General features: G+C 41.7%; 2 protein-coding genes across 4 annotated transcripts in view; both read right to left on the bottom strand.

Annotated features, from left to right (window-relative positions):
• The window catches only part of ANKFY1 (ankyrin repeat and FYVE domain containing 1), a 69,267-nt gene extending 62,817 nt beyond the window's left edge, over nucleotides 1-6,450 (bottom strand). The window contains exon 1 of one of the 2 annotated variants that reach the window (XM_055576858.1): nucleotides 6,350-6,450. In XM_055576858.1, coding sequence (XP_055432833.1) covers nucleotides 6,350-6,359 — 10 coding nt within the window. In that variant the 5' untranslated portion in view covers nucleotides 6,360-6,450. Of the gene's footprint in view, nucleotides 1-26; nucleotides 333-6,349 lie in introns of those variants that run through there. The other variant, XM_055576859.1, reaches the window with a different exon arrangement.
• A 3,676-nt stretch (nucleotides 6,451-10,126) lies between these two features.
• The window catches only part of UBE2G1 (ubiquitin conjugating enzyme E2 G1), a 67,687-nt gene continuing 61,232 nt past the window's right edge, over nucleotides 10,127-16,581 (bottom strand). For both annotated transcript variants that reach the window (XM_055576866.1, XM_055576865.1), the window contains exon 6: nucleotides 10,127-13,153. The gene's annotated coding sequence lies outside the window, so the exon portion shown is untranslated. The remainder of the gene's footprint in view (nucleotides 13,154-16,581) is intronic.

Raw genomic sequence — 16,581 nt, 5'->3', positions numbered from 1 at the left:
AAAAAGAAATAAGTGGATGTACTTACTGTTGAAATTCAAGTTCACAAAATACCCTAATGAAAAGAGGAAGGGAGGGAGTTCCCTAGTGGTTAGGATTCCAGCCTTTCACTACCGTACTAGGGTTCAGTCTCTGGTCAGGGAAGTGAGATCCCGTAAGCCACGAGGCACGTGCAAAAAAAAAAAAAAAGAGGAAGGGTTAGACAGCAATAGCATCTGGAGGAGAGTACAAAGGAATAGCAAGATACCTCTGCCAGTTTGTACCCTCCCAGTTCACACACACATACACAGACAAGAAGTTTGGACATAATAAAGAGAGTGGTGCTAAAAGATATTTCATATTTTGACTTTTCACCCTTTAAAAAGTCTAGCAATCCTGTTACAACTCAAATGCTTTAACAAAGTCGAAAAGCCATTATTTAACAAAAGTTGATTTAAAAAAATCCTTTTACTTCATTTACAAATAACACCTACTACTGAAGACTTCTTAGTTAGGAAAGATGACCTAAGTTTATTTATGTATATGTGTAATATTATATACATGCACGTAGTTATATTTGTTTTAAAAAATGATTTAGTAAAATCCTCTTCTATTCAATACTGATTCAGATTGAAAAAAATTTTTTTGTGGGATATACTGATTTTCACTGAAGCTGACTGATGCATAAATCTTGAGTTCTTAGAAGCTTCCCAGGTGATTCTAATATGCAGGGTTCTCCAGGTTGAGAACCACTAGCCCAAACTACCAGAATGACGGCAGAAAGGAAAAAACATATGTGAGAGTTTTGTAAGACCCACAGGATTTGGTGCTGACTACAGAGTTAGAGGGACTTCCCAGGTGGTATGAGTGGTAAAGAACCTGCCTGTCAATGCAGGAGATGAAGAGAGACGTGGGTTAGATCCCTGGGTTGGGAAGATTCCCCTGGAGGAGGGCACAGCAATCCACGCCAGTATTCTTGCCTGGAGAATCCCATGGACAGAGGAGCCTGGCAGGCTATGGTTCATAGTGTCACAAAGAGTCAGATACAACTGAAGCAACTTAGTACACACACACATGCACAGAGCTGGGTGAAGTCAAAAGTAGAGACATTATTTTCAAAGCAGTGATTTTTCCAGTAGTCATGTATGGATGTGAGAGCTGGACCATAAGGAAGTCTGGGCGCTGAAGAATTGATGCTTTGGAACTGTGGTGTTGGAGAAGACTCGAGAGTCCCTTGGACTGGAAGATCAAACCAGTCAATCCTAAAAGAAATCAACACTGAATATTCACTGGAAGGACTTATGCTGAAGCTGAAGCTGAAGCTCCAATACTTTGGCCACCTGATGCGAAGAACTGACTCACTGGACAAGACCCTGAATGCTGGGAAGACTGAGGGCAGGAGAAGGGGATGACAGAGAACGAGATGGTTGGATGGCATCACCGACTTGAGTTTGAGCAAGCTCCGGGAGTTGGTGAGGGACTGGAAAATCTGGCATGCTGCAGTCCGTGGAGTTGCAAAGAGTTGGACACGACTGAGCGACTGAACAACAGGGATGACCACTAGGTTACTGACCTTCAGCATTCAGCTGGACAGTGTACGACTCATCATCAATGCAAAGGAGAAAACTCAGTAAACTATAAAGTACAATATGAGAAACTCTGCCTTCCCCTCTTGGCTGCACTTCCACTAAGGCTGAGACTGTGTTGCTCACTTTGTCACCCCCAGCACAGCTGCCTGTGTGTATGTGCTATGTGTTCAGTCATGTCTGATTCTTTGCAACTCCATGGACTGTAGACCACCAGGGTCCTCTGTCATGGAATTTTCCATAAAATGCTTTTTTCCTGATTGTGATTCAACTGATAAGACTTGTCTACAAGTCAGTGATGTGACTTACACATTTTTCAAAACCTCACTCTGTAGCACTGATCAGAGGTAGAGCTGGCAGCATAGGAAATACTCAACAAATACTAGCTCACTAGCTAATTTTCACACAAACACCAGTCTGATTGGAAATACTTCCAACTGCTTGCTAAGCCATAATCCTCTAAAGGTATACTGGGCATGGTGAAATCTGTCCACAACTGAGGTGAAGATATTTGTTCTCAAATCTGTTCCTTCTCTTCCTGTCAACACCCCAGCCATTATCTGAGTCACCCAGAGAAGAACCCTTGAGTCATCTTTGATTTCACCCTCTTGTCAACATGCAAACAGGTTTCACCAGCCCTGTTTTACGCCCTCTATAGTGAATGTCTCTCATATCAGTCCTCACCAAGCCCAGTGACCCTTACCAAAGGACTCGTCATCAATTACTACAGTCTGTGTTCTGACCTCCCTCTCTCCCAAATCCATCCTCTACATTATAGCCTTTTTCACTCACCTCAAACAATTCTAGTCATGTCACTACCTTGGCTGATACCTTTTAGTAGCCTTACCCCATGGCCCAGAGAGTAAAACCTAAATGCTTATTTAACCAATCCCTTCATAATCTGGCCTGTCACATACTTTTCCAACCTCAGATCCTGCTAATTCTTCCACTGAGAATCGTGACCTCTTCCCAACCTATGTCCAAAAGGGGCCTATTTTCCAAAGCCCAGCCCAGAGATGCCCAGTTTATCTCCTGCAGTACAGGCTTCCCGACACCCCAAACACTACCCCCACCACTCTTCTAAAACATCTCTTCCTAGCCTGAGTATCGTAAGCATTTTTCACTTACTATCCTACAGTGCAATTCCTAACACACATGCCCTTCACCTCCTTTCCCGGACTGCTGCATTCCCTATGAAAAGGCTCTAGGTCTGGCTCTTCTTTTGTACCCCTCCCTCCACCCCCACTCCATGCTCATCCCATCCTCCACCCTACAGTGTCTTACTTATCAGGTGGAGTTCAATAAATACCATAAGTCCCAGGCCTACTAAGATTTAACAAGAGAGAGACTGTGTGGCAGGTCAAAATGTCTGGCACTGTGATAAAAGGGTTCTTGAGACACTATTTCTTTTGAGATAGAGATGATCCCCCTTTCAAAGCTGAGGAAACTGAGACTGAGAGCAATTCATTGGCTTGCCTGTGATCACAATTTAGTAAAACTAGGATTCAAACCCATGTCCACCTGCAGAGATTGAGCTCTTAAATACTGCGCGACTGCTAAGACTAAACTGGGCTGGGTGAAAAGTAGGTTAGGCAGCTCCCAGCAGCCTGATATTATTCAGAGCACATTAATACCTGGACCAGGCAGCTTACCGGACAAGAGACTAAGGATGTATCCAGACAACTTTTCATTTTTTAGATTTCATGTATTTATTCATTTTGGCCAAGGCACACAGCTTGTAGGATCTCAGTTCCTCAACGAGGGACTGAACCCTGACCCTCAGCAATGAAAGTGAGCAGTCCTAACCACCAGACTGCCAGGGAATTCCCAGTAACTCTTCTTGATGTCTGGTAAATGACACTCAATAATTTATCCATTCCTTCAACCACAGGCATGATTCTAAGTTGGGAGGTACAGCAGTGAACAAAATAGAAAAAGTCTCTGCCCTTGTGGGGGTCATATTCCAGCAAGGGAATTAAAAGACAAACAAAATCTAGGGACTCTCTCTAAAGAGGTGAGAACTGAACAGACACCTGAGTGAATAAAAGTCGACTGGCTATATGGAGAAACTGAGGAAGACTGTTTGTGGCCAAGGGAACTGCAGGACAAAGATACTGCAGTTGAAGCATGCTGGGAATGTACGAAGACTAGCAAGGACGTTAGTGTGGCAAAAGCTTTGTGAATAAAGAAATAAGGTAACAGTGTTAACCAGCAGTCAGACTCTGTTGGGACCTGAAGGTCACTGGAAGGCTTTGGAATAAGATCGCTGAGAGCCACAGAAGTGGGGAGGGCATGGGGAAGGTGGGTGTACTGCAAAGAATGAGAGAGACATGATCTGATTTATGTTTTAAAGGGAACCCTGGAAACAGTATAAATAGGTTGTGGGGAAGCAAAATGAGGGAGAAAAAGTAAAAGCAGGAAGACCAAGTTGGAGGGACTTTTCCAAGTGATGAAGGACACTTCAATTAGCAGGATAGCTTCAGGGAAGTAGAGTGGAAATTGAAATTAATTTTAGGACTTTACTTAAATATATACAGTCAAAGCAATATCCATGGATGGATGGAAGGAAAGAAGCTTGGTTTCCACACGAGTCCCACTAAGAAGTTACTGTATAAGTCAGTCTAGGCAGGTTGTGTTTACTATTGCTAAGTGTCATTTCCCACAGGCTCACACACTTGCATCACCAAAGGAAAACCATTATCAGGGAGGTTCCCACAGAGTGTGCTTACAGAGCATCCAGTTGTTACATGACATGGATTTTTTGCTATTTGCTTATATGTAAATGAGTGTTTCTAAACACGCATAGCCAGCTGGATAAATTCTGATTGAAGTACAAGCAGCATTGAACAAGTTTACACCCTGGCAAAACACTGTCCAGCTAATCTTTCCTTCCTGAACATAACAAGCACCCTCAGTTTAATGAGGTAACTGGATTAGAATGATCCACTCAGAATCTTCCCAAAATTTGCGACATTGTTTCCAAAAAGCTTAAATCAGAACACAGAGGAGGAAACTGGAACACAGAAAAGACAATAAAAACTGTCAAGTCAGAACCTCCTGACTACACTTACCTATCTGTACTCCCTTGCCAATTTAACCCTGAAAGGATGCTTTGTTTAAGGTGTGTTCTCCAGGAGCTGGATGTCTCTCAAGGTTACCCTAACACAAATCTCAAGGCACCTGCAGGATTATGGATCAGAATATTCTGCTAGTAGGAGCTCCTCAAGCTGGAATCAGACTGGCAGACACAGCAGGTGCTCAGGAAAACTGCTGAATGAAAACCCAGCTGCTCTCTACAACTTCAATCTCAGTAACGTACTCCCAAAACATTCAACTTCTCTAACTGATGTAAAGGTGCTGGACAATGTCACCCCACCTAAAGCCTTCCTGAACCTTTCCACTCCAACTCACTGCTCTGGGCAACAAGCTCCATTGTGCTGGCTGCCCGCTGTGTTAAAACAATATTAAACAACACTCTGATTTATCCAAAAAACTAGCTTCAGAGGATACCTTAGCTTTCTTTCTATTCCTCTTAATCCTCCTGTTTTCATACAATATTTATCTGATGTTTCCCCCACAGCCGGTATAGCTTGGCAGAAAGAGCAGACCAACAGTGGGTACTGGTCCTGGGTATCTCTAGAACTCTGGCCTCAATTCCTTTATCTATAAAGTGCAAATGACACCCATGTCAGGCCTCCTTCACAAGGCTGTTGCCAAGTCTAATCAATTGAGAAAAGCTGCAAACTGTCAGGTGCTGCCCAAAGAGAAAATTCAAGTAAAGATGGGTTCAGACAAAGCTTAGCTCAAAATCAATAGGCGAGGCGGGAGCACCAGCCTATTGCATCCAGACCCAATCATTTAGTCGAAGAAGCAGTGTTTTCCTCCAATAATGGAGTGAACATGAGAAGCACACTAGCCAGGTCCGACAGCATCACTTTAGGGTCCCTGGCAGGTAACTCCCATCTCTGGGTCTTCTTTCCCCCAACCTGTACAAGGCTTTGACAATGAAGGACTCTAATACTGCTACGTTAAGGCAGACAGATGGGAGAAGCCAAACTGCCTTTACCTGCAGTGTCATAAAGAAAGCGCCAGAAAGCAGAAAACAGTAAGGATAGGACTGAGAGGCAAAGGAGCCGAGGTCTGGTTTAGCACATCTTTTAGGAGCAGTGTGACCTTGGCCAACTACTCTACCTAGCAAACCTTCTCCTCCTGTCCACATCTCTAAACCTGGGGAAAGAAGCCCAGCCGACCCGAATCTCTCGGGGCTGCTGGGAAGCCCAGAGCCTACAGCGCCCGCCCGTCTGGCGCGCCGACCAGTGACAGCCCTGGCTCACGCCGACCCTCACCCCGGGAAGAGTCCCAGGCTCTTCCGCAGGCAAGGGATATACCCCTTCCGGATGTGGGACCTGCCAGGACAGCAGTTTCGATTTCTTAAGGAGAAGTGTTACTTCCCCAGCCGTCCCAGCGCCGCTGGTAATCAAAGGAGCCTCCCCGGCGGCCCTGGGGATCCCAGCAGCTGCACTCAGTCCCGGCACGCGACCTAGTGACCGGCTCTGGACCCCGCAGCGGTCCCCTGGGGTCGGGGACGCCGGGAGGGGCGTTGCCATAGGAATAGCGCTCGAGACCCCCGCCCCAGGCGCCCGGCAGAGGCTGGACAGGAAGGCTCACGAGACCCACTGTGCCCCTTGCGACCATGCCCGGTCGTTCCCGCTCAGGGCTGCTTGGCCCAGCCAGCAGCGCCCCCACAGCTCCGCGCCTTCCCGCGCGGCTCCACAAAAAACCCTACCTTCCGCCATGTCGGGCCCGGCCCTGCCTCAGCCTCGCGAGATGTGCACCGCTCAACTGGAGCGGCGCATAACGGAGGCCCTTAAGTCTCGCGAGAGTCATGGAGGCCAGACAGAGGGAGGAGTCGAGACGAGGTAAGAGCAGTGAATGAAAGTAGAGGGGGTAGTTGGATACCCGAGGAACTGAAATTCTGGCTCTCTGCTCCTAGTGGTTTCGAGGCTCTGGACTATCACATCCTGACTAGGCTCTATCATATTCCACGCCCTAGGGAGGGGACTGAAAAGGATGAGCGCAGCGAGCACTGCTGCTCCTTTGGGAAAATATGGCCGTGAGAGGGTCGAGAAAGGGGTTTTCTTTGGTTTTAGGTTTGTAAAGATGTGAGAGGCTGAGAGAAAAGAGCCAAAGGAGACGGAAAGGCTAATGAAGTTCAAGGTCCTTGGGGAGGCAGGATGCCCTGCAGGAATTTAGGGGAAGTGATGCACTGTAGATTTCAGGCAAGTCACTGTTTTCTACCAAGACATCAGGATACAAGAATGTGCTTGCGGATACATGTGAAAGAGGGAAGAGATAAGGAGATTGCTTGATGCTATCAATTTTATGGTTGAAATTCTTAGGCAAGAGAACCAAAAAAGAGTGAAGAAAAAGAAGTTGGAAGGCCTGGTTTCAGGCCTTTCAGAACTCAAGGCTCCTGTCTGCAGAGACAGAGAATAAGGGGGAAAGGGGGAGGATTTGAAGATAAATTTTAGGTGCTGCTTAGGTTAAGCATTACTGGGTGGGAGATGGAATGGAGAAGGAATTTGCAAACAATAGTCATGGGGTTAAATTTTTGAGGAAGGAGGAGGAATTCTGGATGAGGGATAGATACCAAGGCAATGAAAGCGGAGAGGGTATTGAAATGTGTAAGAACAGTGGTGTGCTCAGGGAAATGGTGTCCTCGTTGTGACAAGAGACTGAAGATGTGACAAGAGACTGAAGATGTGACAAGAGACTGAAGATGTGGGAGGAGGAATGTACACAGGGAGGTGTGTAGAGCTGTATTGAGCAAGCAGCCCTTAGACTAAGGAGGGCAGGGCAGTACTTGCCAGACCCAACAGAGGTGCCATAGCTCAGTGCTTCCATGTCAAGAATGGTGAGCCCTTGGGGCCTTTAGGGTAGCCAGGCAGAGGCAGCCCCATCTGTTATCCTATGAGTGCCCTACAAATATATTCTAGGTCATAACCTAAAGGTGGTCAGGAAGTAATGCCATAGCTGATGGCTGGGTTTGTATCATACGACTTATTTTTGCCCCTTCACCAGCACTAGCCTAGTGTCTGGCACACAGCAGGTGCTCAAAATATTTGAAGAGCTGTTGCTGTGAGCTATACCAGGAGTCAGGAGAACTGGGTTCAGACTTGGCTTTGCTGCTAATTTGTAGTGTTGATCATGGGCAAATCTCTGCAAGGTGTAGGCTGTTTCATCAGATTCTCCATCGATTTCAAGAGGGAGTTTGACTAGGGGGATCGTGACCTCCTTTTAGAATCTGATGAAAACCAGGGATCCTCTGCTTTAGAGTAGTACACATGTAGGAGTAAACAAATTTTGCTTGGACTAGATGCCCACAGTTAAACAAGAACTCTTCTTAAGGGATTTAACCAACTCAAGGGCTTTACTACCTTATCACAGCCTAACTTCAAGAAACCCTCTAACAGAAGTGAAAGCACTCTTAGTGATGTCTGTAATATTAATACAGCCCTGTCTGGGCCCTTGTCTTTTGAGTAGATTTACTGGCATAAAAACATCCTGTGAAACTAAACATCTGGAGTACTCAGTGAATTACATCCTACAGGCTTGGATGGAGCTACATTAGATGTGATCTAAAATATAGACAGGGTTCATTTTGGACCTAATTCACATCTTGTTGTCTGATATAGAGGAACATTGTGTGGAGTAGTCTCCGACAAGGGCGCATGAAATGCAGGAATAGTTAAATGCTGCCTGCCTTAAGAGCATAGGGGAACAGACTTTCTAGGGAGGCAGTGTCATTTCATGGTAGAACAGGAGGGAGACAATCACGAGGCTGGTAGTCCCATGAACTGGGTTCAATTCAAGTACTAGCCTCAACACATTAACTCTCTATGTGACCTTGGAAAAACTGTTCCTGAGCTAAGAGGTAAAGCACCCAGTAAGGGAGTTCGTGAAACTGAATCCCGGCCATGAAACTTACTTGCTCCAGTCCTGATAAATTACTCTGAACCTGTTTATGCCTGTGGACCCTTCTAAGGATTTGACTAGATCCTTTACAAAAAGAGTATCTAGCACAAGCCTGCCACAAAGTGGAGGCTCAGTGAACAAGAACTTGACTTCTGGTGCTCATTAGGAATAAGGAGAGGTTACCATGCTACTACAGTTCCTTACAAACACAGTACTATTATAGTTGTTCCTAATGGAGACTGCTGGTAAGGGAAAACCAAGTACCTGTCTGTGACCTTCTGTGCAGCTCCTGTGTCCAAGCTGTGTCTGGCTGCCTTTTGTGAAAGCCTTTCCCTTCACCTTCAGTTTATTTCACTTATGTGAATAGGATTCAAACTCCTTCTTAATCGTTTCAGTGCAGCCCAGTGGGGTGTGCAGACTCAGTGGAACGAGAAGCCTTGTCCTACCTTGGCAGCCAGGTTACACCATCTGAAACTGAGCAACCAAAAATTCCTTATCCTGGAAATAATTAGCTGTGAGAATTGAATCCTGTTGAGGTTTGCAGTCCTCCAGAAAATGAAAATTTTTAATTTGGTGAAGTGTTACCAACTCTAGAGAGAGATGGAAAATCAACAGGTCCTTCCTCAAAGCCTAGGGACTTGCACACAGTAGGCATAGTCAAGAACCGGTTCATTTGCATTGGAAATGGCATCCAAATAAAACTCTTGCTATATACCTTGAATAGATCATTATGCTTAAAACTGACAGTTAAAGTTTAGGAACATCATCTAGACCTTTCTATAACAGTTTTATTTCAAATATATTTTTCAGAAAAATTAAAACTGAAAAATTAGCCACCATTTTCCCCAAACTTCCCTCAAGGACGATTTTCTTCTTGTGATTAAGAGATCTGGCTCCTTGTTCTTTTCTGAAGAGGCCTTTAAACCACTGGCAACTTCTATCAAGAGAGACAAACTTTCAACACCTCCAAACCCATACAAACTATATTTAAGGATGCAGGGTACAAAGCTGAATGTTCACATCCTGAATCCTGTTGGAGTTTGCAATCCTTCAGAAAAAAATTTAAATTTGGAAAAATTAAGGGGAAAAAAGTACACAGGTCTTGCCTCATTTGCCACTAACTTACTGATCCTGGGCAGGTATCAGGGTCAGGTTCGCCCATCTGTTTAGAGAAGGGAAGGTGGTGACTGAGATGGTATCTCTGGGTCTCTTCTAGTTCACTCACATCTGAGTCTGGGTTCTTTACCTTTTAGCTTATCTTCATGGTACAGCCAGTTTAGGCTACAGACAAAATCCCCAATAATGCTCTAACAGGTGCTCATTGTATTTTACATAAGGTTCTAAATCAGCATGCATGAAATTCTGATGAAGAATGGTTGGTTGGCCTCATACTGGAAATTTTAAGACTATTATATGAGATTGGAAGTCAAGTGAACTTCCTACCCTCTGGTTCCTTGTTTAAATGAAGTTTTAAAAATTAGTTATCAAGATTCCCCAGTGGACCCTTTGGTATCATGTGCTGTTTATAGAGAAAGAATACCGTAACTTACTTTGGAGACCTGCATCCTAAAACCAAAACAGCTCATGATACAGCCTCTAAGTCATCATTTATTGATTCATAGAGCACCCATCACATGATCCAGGTGCTTTACATACAGTAAACATCACAAAAGAACTCTCATATAAATACAATCAACAAATTACAGGAAAAAACTGGAATGAAGCAACATTAGGTCAAATTTCAAAGATGCTGAGAAGTGGCAGTACACAAAAGGTAATTCCACCAACTGGAGACCAGATGGGCAAAGATACACAGGCATGACAATCCCAAATGGGCAGATTTGTAGAGGGTGAATGAGCATATAAAATAAAATTTCACAACCAAGAATGAAGGCCATTAAAGATACTATGACACCCAAGTGATCACAGAACTAGTCGAAAAACCTCACAAAGATATTACCTTGTAATGACAAGGAAACCAACCTCGTTTGGATTTTAAGCTCACCAGAAGAGGCCAGAAAGCCACGGAAATAGTCCATCTCATTATGAGCCCAGACTGAAATCGATAAGCCTTTACAAGAAATTGGAGTAAATTTAGGAAGCAGCCAACAGTTCTACAATCCATAAGACTATACAGGTGTTGTTGATAGTTGGCACGTGGTCAGGGAGAAAAATCCTTTCCCTAAAGCAGAGGACTCACCTCACACAAATGATGAGGCATCGCTGGGACAAAAGCCACCAGAATTAGTGTCACCCGAGTGTGGTTTAATATCAAATGTAGAGCCATTTAGATTCACACTGTCAGATGAACACTGGGAAAGGCACAGATGACACCTCTGACAGGAAGCCGAAACATCTCTCGAGGTTTGTGTTTCCATATGTAGCATGGTCAGGGCACCAGGTGGTAAAGGGCATCAAGAGGTTTGCTCATTTCTGGCTCTCCCAACTCCCCAAGATCTAGCCCTAAAAAACACACAATCACACCAAAGTAACTGCATTAAAGTGGCACTTAAGAGTTTAAGAATAGTTGTCCCTGAGTTACTTGGTCCTTTGCTCCTCCCTGAAGAGTCAAATCCCAGGTTTTAACTCAAGAGATTGCTAGGAGAATTACAGCCACAAGAGAGCAAAACTCAGACTCCATCTTGCCACGAACCACCATCACGCGGACAATTTAAGAATAAAAGGGATGGCATTCAAAGTCCCAGGTAAGGATGCAGTACTGGTACTTTGGGGAAACAGTGCTGACAGAGTCTTTGAAAAAGTAAAGTCACAAGCAAAGTTCTTGGAGAAAACTGGCTGCAGTGACTCAAAACAGTTTCACATTCAGCCATCACACATTTACAGGCTTTTTCTTTGTTTTTTAATGCTTCAGAGTGAAGAAGAGGCTGAGATTTAGAAAAATCACTCTCTACTCTGACTACATCCTTAATTATTTCACTTTAAAAAAGACACGCAAAGTTTGTAAAGGACTGGCTACTTGCAGGAATCCTTTCATCCTGTCAAAAAATTTCTCCAAACCCCACAAAGCAGAGATGTACCAGTTCTCACTGATTCTCACAGTTAAACACCATGTCTCATCAGGTACTGTCTCAAGTTCTGCCCCTTCTATGCCAGACACTGTCCCAGTCCCAACTTCATACCAAACACAGAAACCTAGGCCTGCCTTTAACACTGCACATGCTTATTTTACCACTTCCTGAAAACTGTTTTAGAAAATTTATAGTATGAAATATATTTATGCTCAAACAGTAAGAAAAACCCAAGTGGACTATGTCAGTGACAGAATCTATATGTCAAACAGCAAAGCATTTATAGCCCTATAATGCTTTGAGATTCATATAAGAATCCATAGAGAGTCCAATACATATACTGCCATGGCCGTGTGATTTTCAAGTATTAAGTTTGTTTGCATAAGGAATCAACCTGAGATTTTTCTAAACTGCACATCTCTGACACTCATTATTATAACCTTCATTCAATACAATAAAAGCCAACAACTTGACAAATTATTGGAAAAAAATTATATTTTGGAAGAACTCACTACATAAGGTGACAGAATTCCAAAATCAAATTACATGAAAATATACATCGCAATTTCTTTGTACAATAGGTGAGAAAATTCTGCAGTATTAGAATAGAGGCAAAGAAATATGAAGGGCTAAGGGGAAGGGTACGAGGGTAAACAGCATTTTTAATAGCAAACCCAGAAGTTAAGTAGAAAGCCTGTAGCTGTGCATGCTTTATTCATCCAACCTTCACATTAGGTAACTGAGGGCAAAAATAAAACCAAATCAGAGTTTTGTGTTGTTGGGAGTAAATTTCAATCATTTTAAATCTGAATTGAATCCAGACTAACTCTTTTTAGTTCCTAGGGATAATGACTGAATTCAAGAGCTCTCAACGACAAGAAAATGTTATTGCTGTATCCAATCTGAGAGATGGGTGCAGGTACAATACAAAAGGGACAAAGCACCTAGTGATGACCGCTCCTCTGAAGTCATCATTAAAAATCAAGTAGTTGCCTATTGAGTACTTGAGTATTTGAACTAAATGATTTGAAAACTTCCTGGCAGACAGAAGAGATAAAAGTAAAGGGGAGTGTGTCAAAACAAAGAAGATACAAAGTTTAGTAAGTGGAAAGAGTTTAATGAAGCCTCAATGGTTTAAAGGAAATTAAATGGAAACTTTTAATCCTAATTGCTTTTCATCTGACATGCTTTAAGGAGTCTTTTAAAACTGATAAGAAACAATGAATAGGGAAAGAAAACCTGCTAAAATTTTTTAGAATTTACACGATTCTTATTCTACTACAAGAAAGCATTATTTGGTACAAGGTGTATTTGTGGATGTACATGAACAGTATATATATTATCCGGATCATGTTGTGCTATGTACAGGTCTTTACAATTCTTCCTGAAGGTTAAAACAGTTCATTAGAATTCAAAATGCGTAATCATCTGTAAGTTGGCACTTGTTAGGCTCTTGTCAGCATTGATACTGGCATGTTTTATTGCAGCCCAGTTCCAGCCAGTGTTTGCCAACTTGTTACAACAGAAGTCCAGCAATAGGTGGGTAGAGTGCAGGAAAAACAGTGCCATGTTTCTCAATTGGAGACCTACAAGAAAGCAAACAGCATTATATAGTGAATTTAAAAGTTACAAAAGGATTAATTGATTAGCAATTTTTATTTGTATTCCACTTCTTGGGAAACAAATTCTTCATTTCACTTTAAGCTCACTTTTGCCCACGTTCAATATGGTAGCCACATCCAACCATTTCATTTTAAATTCAAATAATAGTTCATAAAGTTTTAAATTTAGTTCCTCAGTAACACTACCCACATATCAAGTGCTCAGTATGCCTAGTGACTACCATACTGGATACTGCAAATATAGATTATATCCACCAGTGAAGAAAGTTCTATCACACAGACTTAACTTAGAGACTTCTCTAAGTTCAGCCCAAACCTATTTTATCCATTCAGGCTCCAACAAATGATCTTCTCTCCCAATTAGAGTTTTCTATTGTTTTGTATCTGCTGATTTCCTGTCTTCAATTAGACTAGAAGAACCACAGCTAAATAAAAACATCCGTCACCTTATGGAGTGCTTATTATATGCCAAGCAGTATACAAAGTGCCTTAAAAACTCATCTCATGTAATGCTCATAATTACCATATAAAGGGGTTTCCCCCATTTTACAGAGAAAAGAAAGACAAGGTCACAGAGCTAATAAATGGCAGAGTTTTCTGTTCAAAAGGTTAACAAAACACTTGTTTCAGTTAAAAAAATCTAGTGAAATGATTAAACTTTTTAGAGCTTTTATTATATGAATGTGTCCTTTGAAATATGTAAGGGGAGCACAAGAAAGGGGCAAGGGAGAAAAATGCCTATTAGTGTTACATCAGATCAACTGCTTCGAAACTCAGGAGTCTGTATCACCTGCCAAGCCATTGTTGGTCACAAGAAGACTCATACATAATAACTAGGAATCCAAGGGATATAATTTTAAACTTCTAACAAAGAAGCCAAATGTACTTATTAGAGCCAGCATGGCAAATATTTAACTTATACCAGACATGTGAAAAGTTCAATGTGTCTTCTAAATCCCCAAATGAAGTTATCAATATTACAGTCACCCAAATTCAACCATACCAAAGCTCTGCAATGGGCAGGAAGAAAGCTGTGGGATATCTATGGCCAAACATGTGCCTGTTTCTAGAATCTAGACTACCTCCTAAGACAGCTCCTGAGAAGTAGAATGACTGCTAAATTTCTCCCCAAAGGGCTCGTACCAACCAATGTAAATGATCCCCAGCAAAGCTCTGAATCCACCAAACCTTTCACCAGCACCACGTTCTATCCTTTGCACACAGATACACATATATGTACACATTTTATTAGAAAATCTAAAGGCACAGACTGATCCTCAAGAAAAATTGTCATGAATAGGATTGTAATTTCCAGGTTATGTTACTTAAAATGTTTTTCCAAAGACTATATACCACACTCAAATTAATCCCTGGTCAGTTAACTTCTCAGGGCTGAAAAAGAACTGGGTATAGAACTTAGGCATTCACTAATCACTCTCTTATAATATGAACAAGAAATTTCACGGCCACAAAACAATCATTTAAAAACCATTTCCAGGTGAGGTTTTAAAGAAAAATACTTCAGAGAAGACTGACTACAGAAAGTCATTAATTATCTAATATCAGACATTCAAGCCTTTTAATAGTGAGGAACCAGCTTTAAATAGCTTTAGCTTCTTGCAGGCAGAGAAAAAAAAAAATCTATTTCCCCTCCTTTGAATAAAATATATTCTAAACAGAAAAAAAGCCTTGGTACAGCAAAAGCAAGTTTGCTGTTCTTTGCTCTACAAAGAAAAATTCTAGAAGCTGAATTTACCTAATACTCAAATAAATGGTGTTGATCTAAAATAGTCATTTTACATATATAAGATATACATATATCCTATTTACATATATAGGATATATATACATATATATATGTATGTAGATTTGCCCTATACATATATATGTGTGTATATATATATGTATGTAGATTTATATATATAGGATATATATATATATCCTATTTCTGGTTTAAAATAAATCTGTGTGGTGGTGGTAAAAATCACACTGTTTTCATATCAACTTTATGAAATAAGTATCTGTTTTTTGCCTTAAACCTAAGTCTTAACTATTCCTGATTCCTAACCTACAAATCTGGAGATGGTTTAGCTTCCAAGTGTCTTATTCCATTTATTTCTGAAACTAGAATCATATCATTAATTTTCCAAGTGGCTACACATTTTAATCTTTTAAAAGGCCTATAAAATAAAAAGCAGACAAGCATGCTTTAAAAAAAACAACACACACAAAAAACACTTTTTGATGTTAAAAGACAATAATGAAAGTAATTTCTCACTCAAGGGTAAGTGTCCCAATAATCTCAACCATTCTAAAGTGAAAGCAGTCCATAAGTTAAATAGGTTTATATCAGGGCATTACCTTTCTTCCAAAAGTTCCAATTCATTCTACACTGCCACCAAGTGTGGTGGCACTAAACAACTCTCCCCCATCACCAACCCATCCTTCTCCCCCAAACTGAACTATTCTTATTCTTTGCTTTATGTCATCCATTTTGGACCATTCACACATTTCCTTTCTGAAGTCTAACAGCTCACTCTCCTAGCTCTTCTCCTGGTGATGAACCAGCCCATGTATTTCTGTCCCCAGCCAGAAGGATGCTGTCCTTGGCCCTAGTAAGTACTGCTCTCTGTACCAAATGAATGGACATCTCTACTCTGGAGACTTCTAATCTCACTCACAGCCCTACGTTTAACCTCTATCTTAACCATTCAGTACTAGGCATGTGCTAACTTAAAGCCATGCTCTGCTATTACTCCCACTAAAGCTTTCCATGTGGTTTAACATTTCTGTGCCTGGTCTAACTGGCCAGGTGAACAGTTCTTTATTGGCCTGGATAATATCTATGGTACTCTGGAGAACCCCTTCTTTCCCAAGAGAATAGTGCCTTTGGAAATATTCATTAAATAAGAAGTGAAATGAGCTCAAGGTGTGCTGTTCTTGGTGTTACCTCTCATTCCAAGATATAAATCTTAAACCTTAATAACATGCAACTGTTAAAAGGGAAGCAGATATATATTACTGACAATTGATATTAATAAAATATCAAAAGACAACATTAACCGGAAAGCAGAGTGGACACTATGTATACATGTATGTTATAGACACAGACAAAATCACACTTGTATGTACATGGGTGTTGGGGTAGATCAGATTTCTGAAAGATTAAGCAGTGGTTACTTCTGAGAACTGGTGGGCTGAGATGGGAAAGAGGTTTACTTTTCCTTACATATAGCTGCAGCTCTAAAGGTAGCAGTCAGATTCAGAGGAAACCAAGAGACAGCCATGATATTTATGGGTAAGAGAAGATGTTTCTAGAAGGGAGATCAATAGTCAATTCAGTTCAAATGCTACAGAAATTAAAAAACCAAAACTAAGGGACTTTCCTAGAG

This window comes from Bubalus kerabau, chromosome 4, assembly GCF_029407905.1.
Source record: "Bubalus kerabau isolate K-KA32 ecotype Philippines breed swamp buffalo chromosome 4, PCC_UOA_SB_1v2, whole genome shotgun sequence".
Lineage (NCBI taxonomy): Eukaryota > Metazoa > Chordata > Mammalia > Artiodactyla > Bovidae > Bubalus > Bubalus kerabau.
Note: the sequence above shows the minus strand (reverse complement) of the source record. Positions and strands in the feature narration are given on the sequence as shown.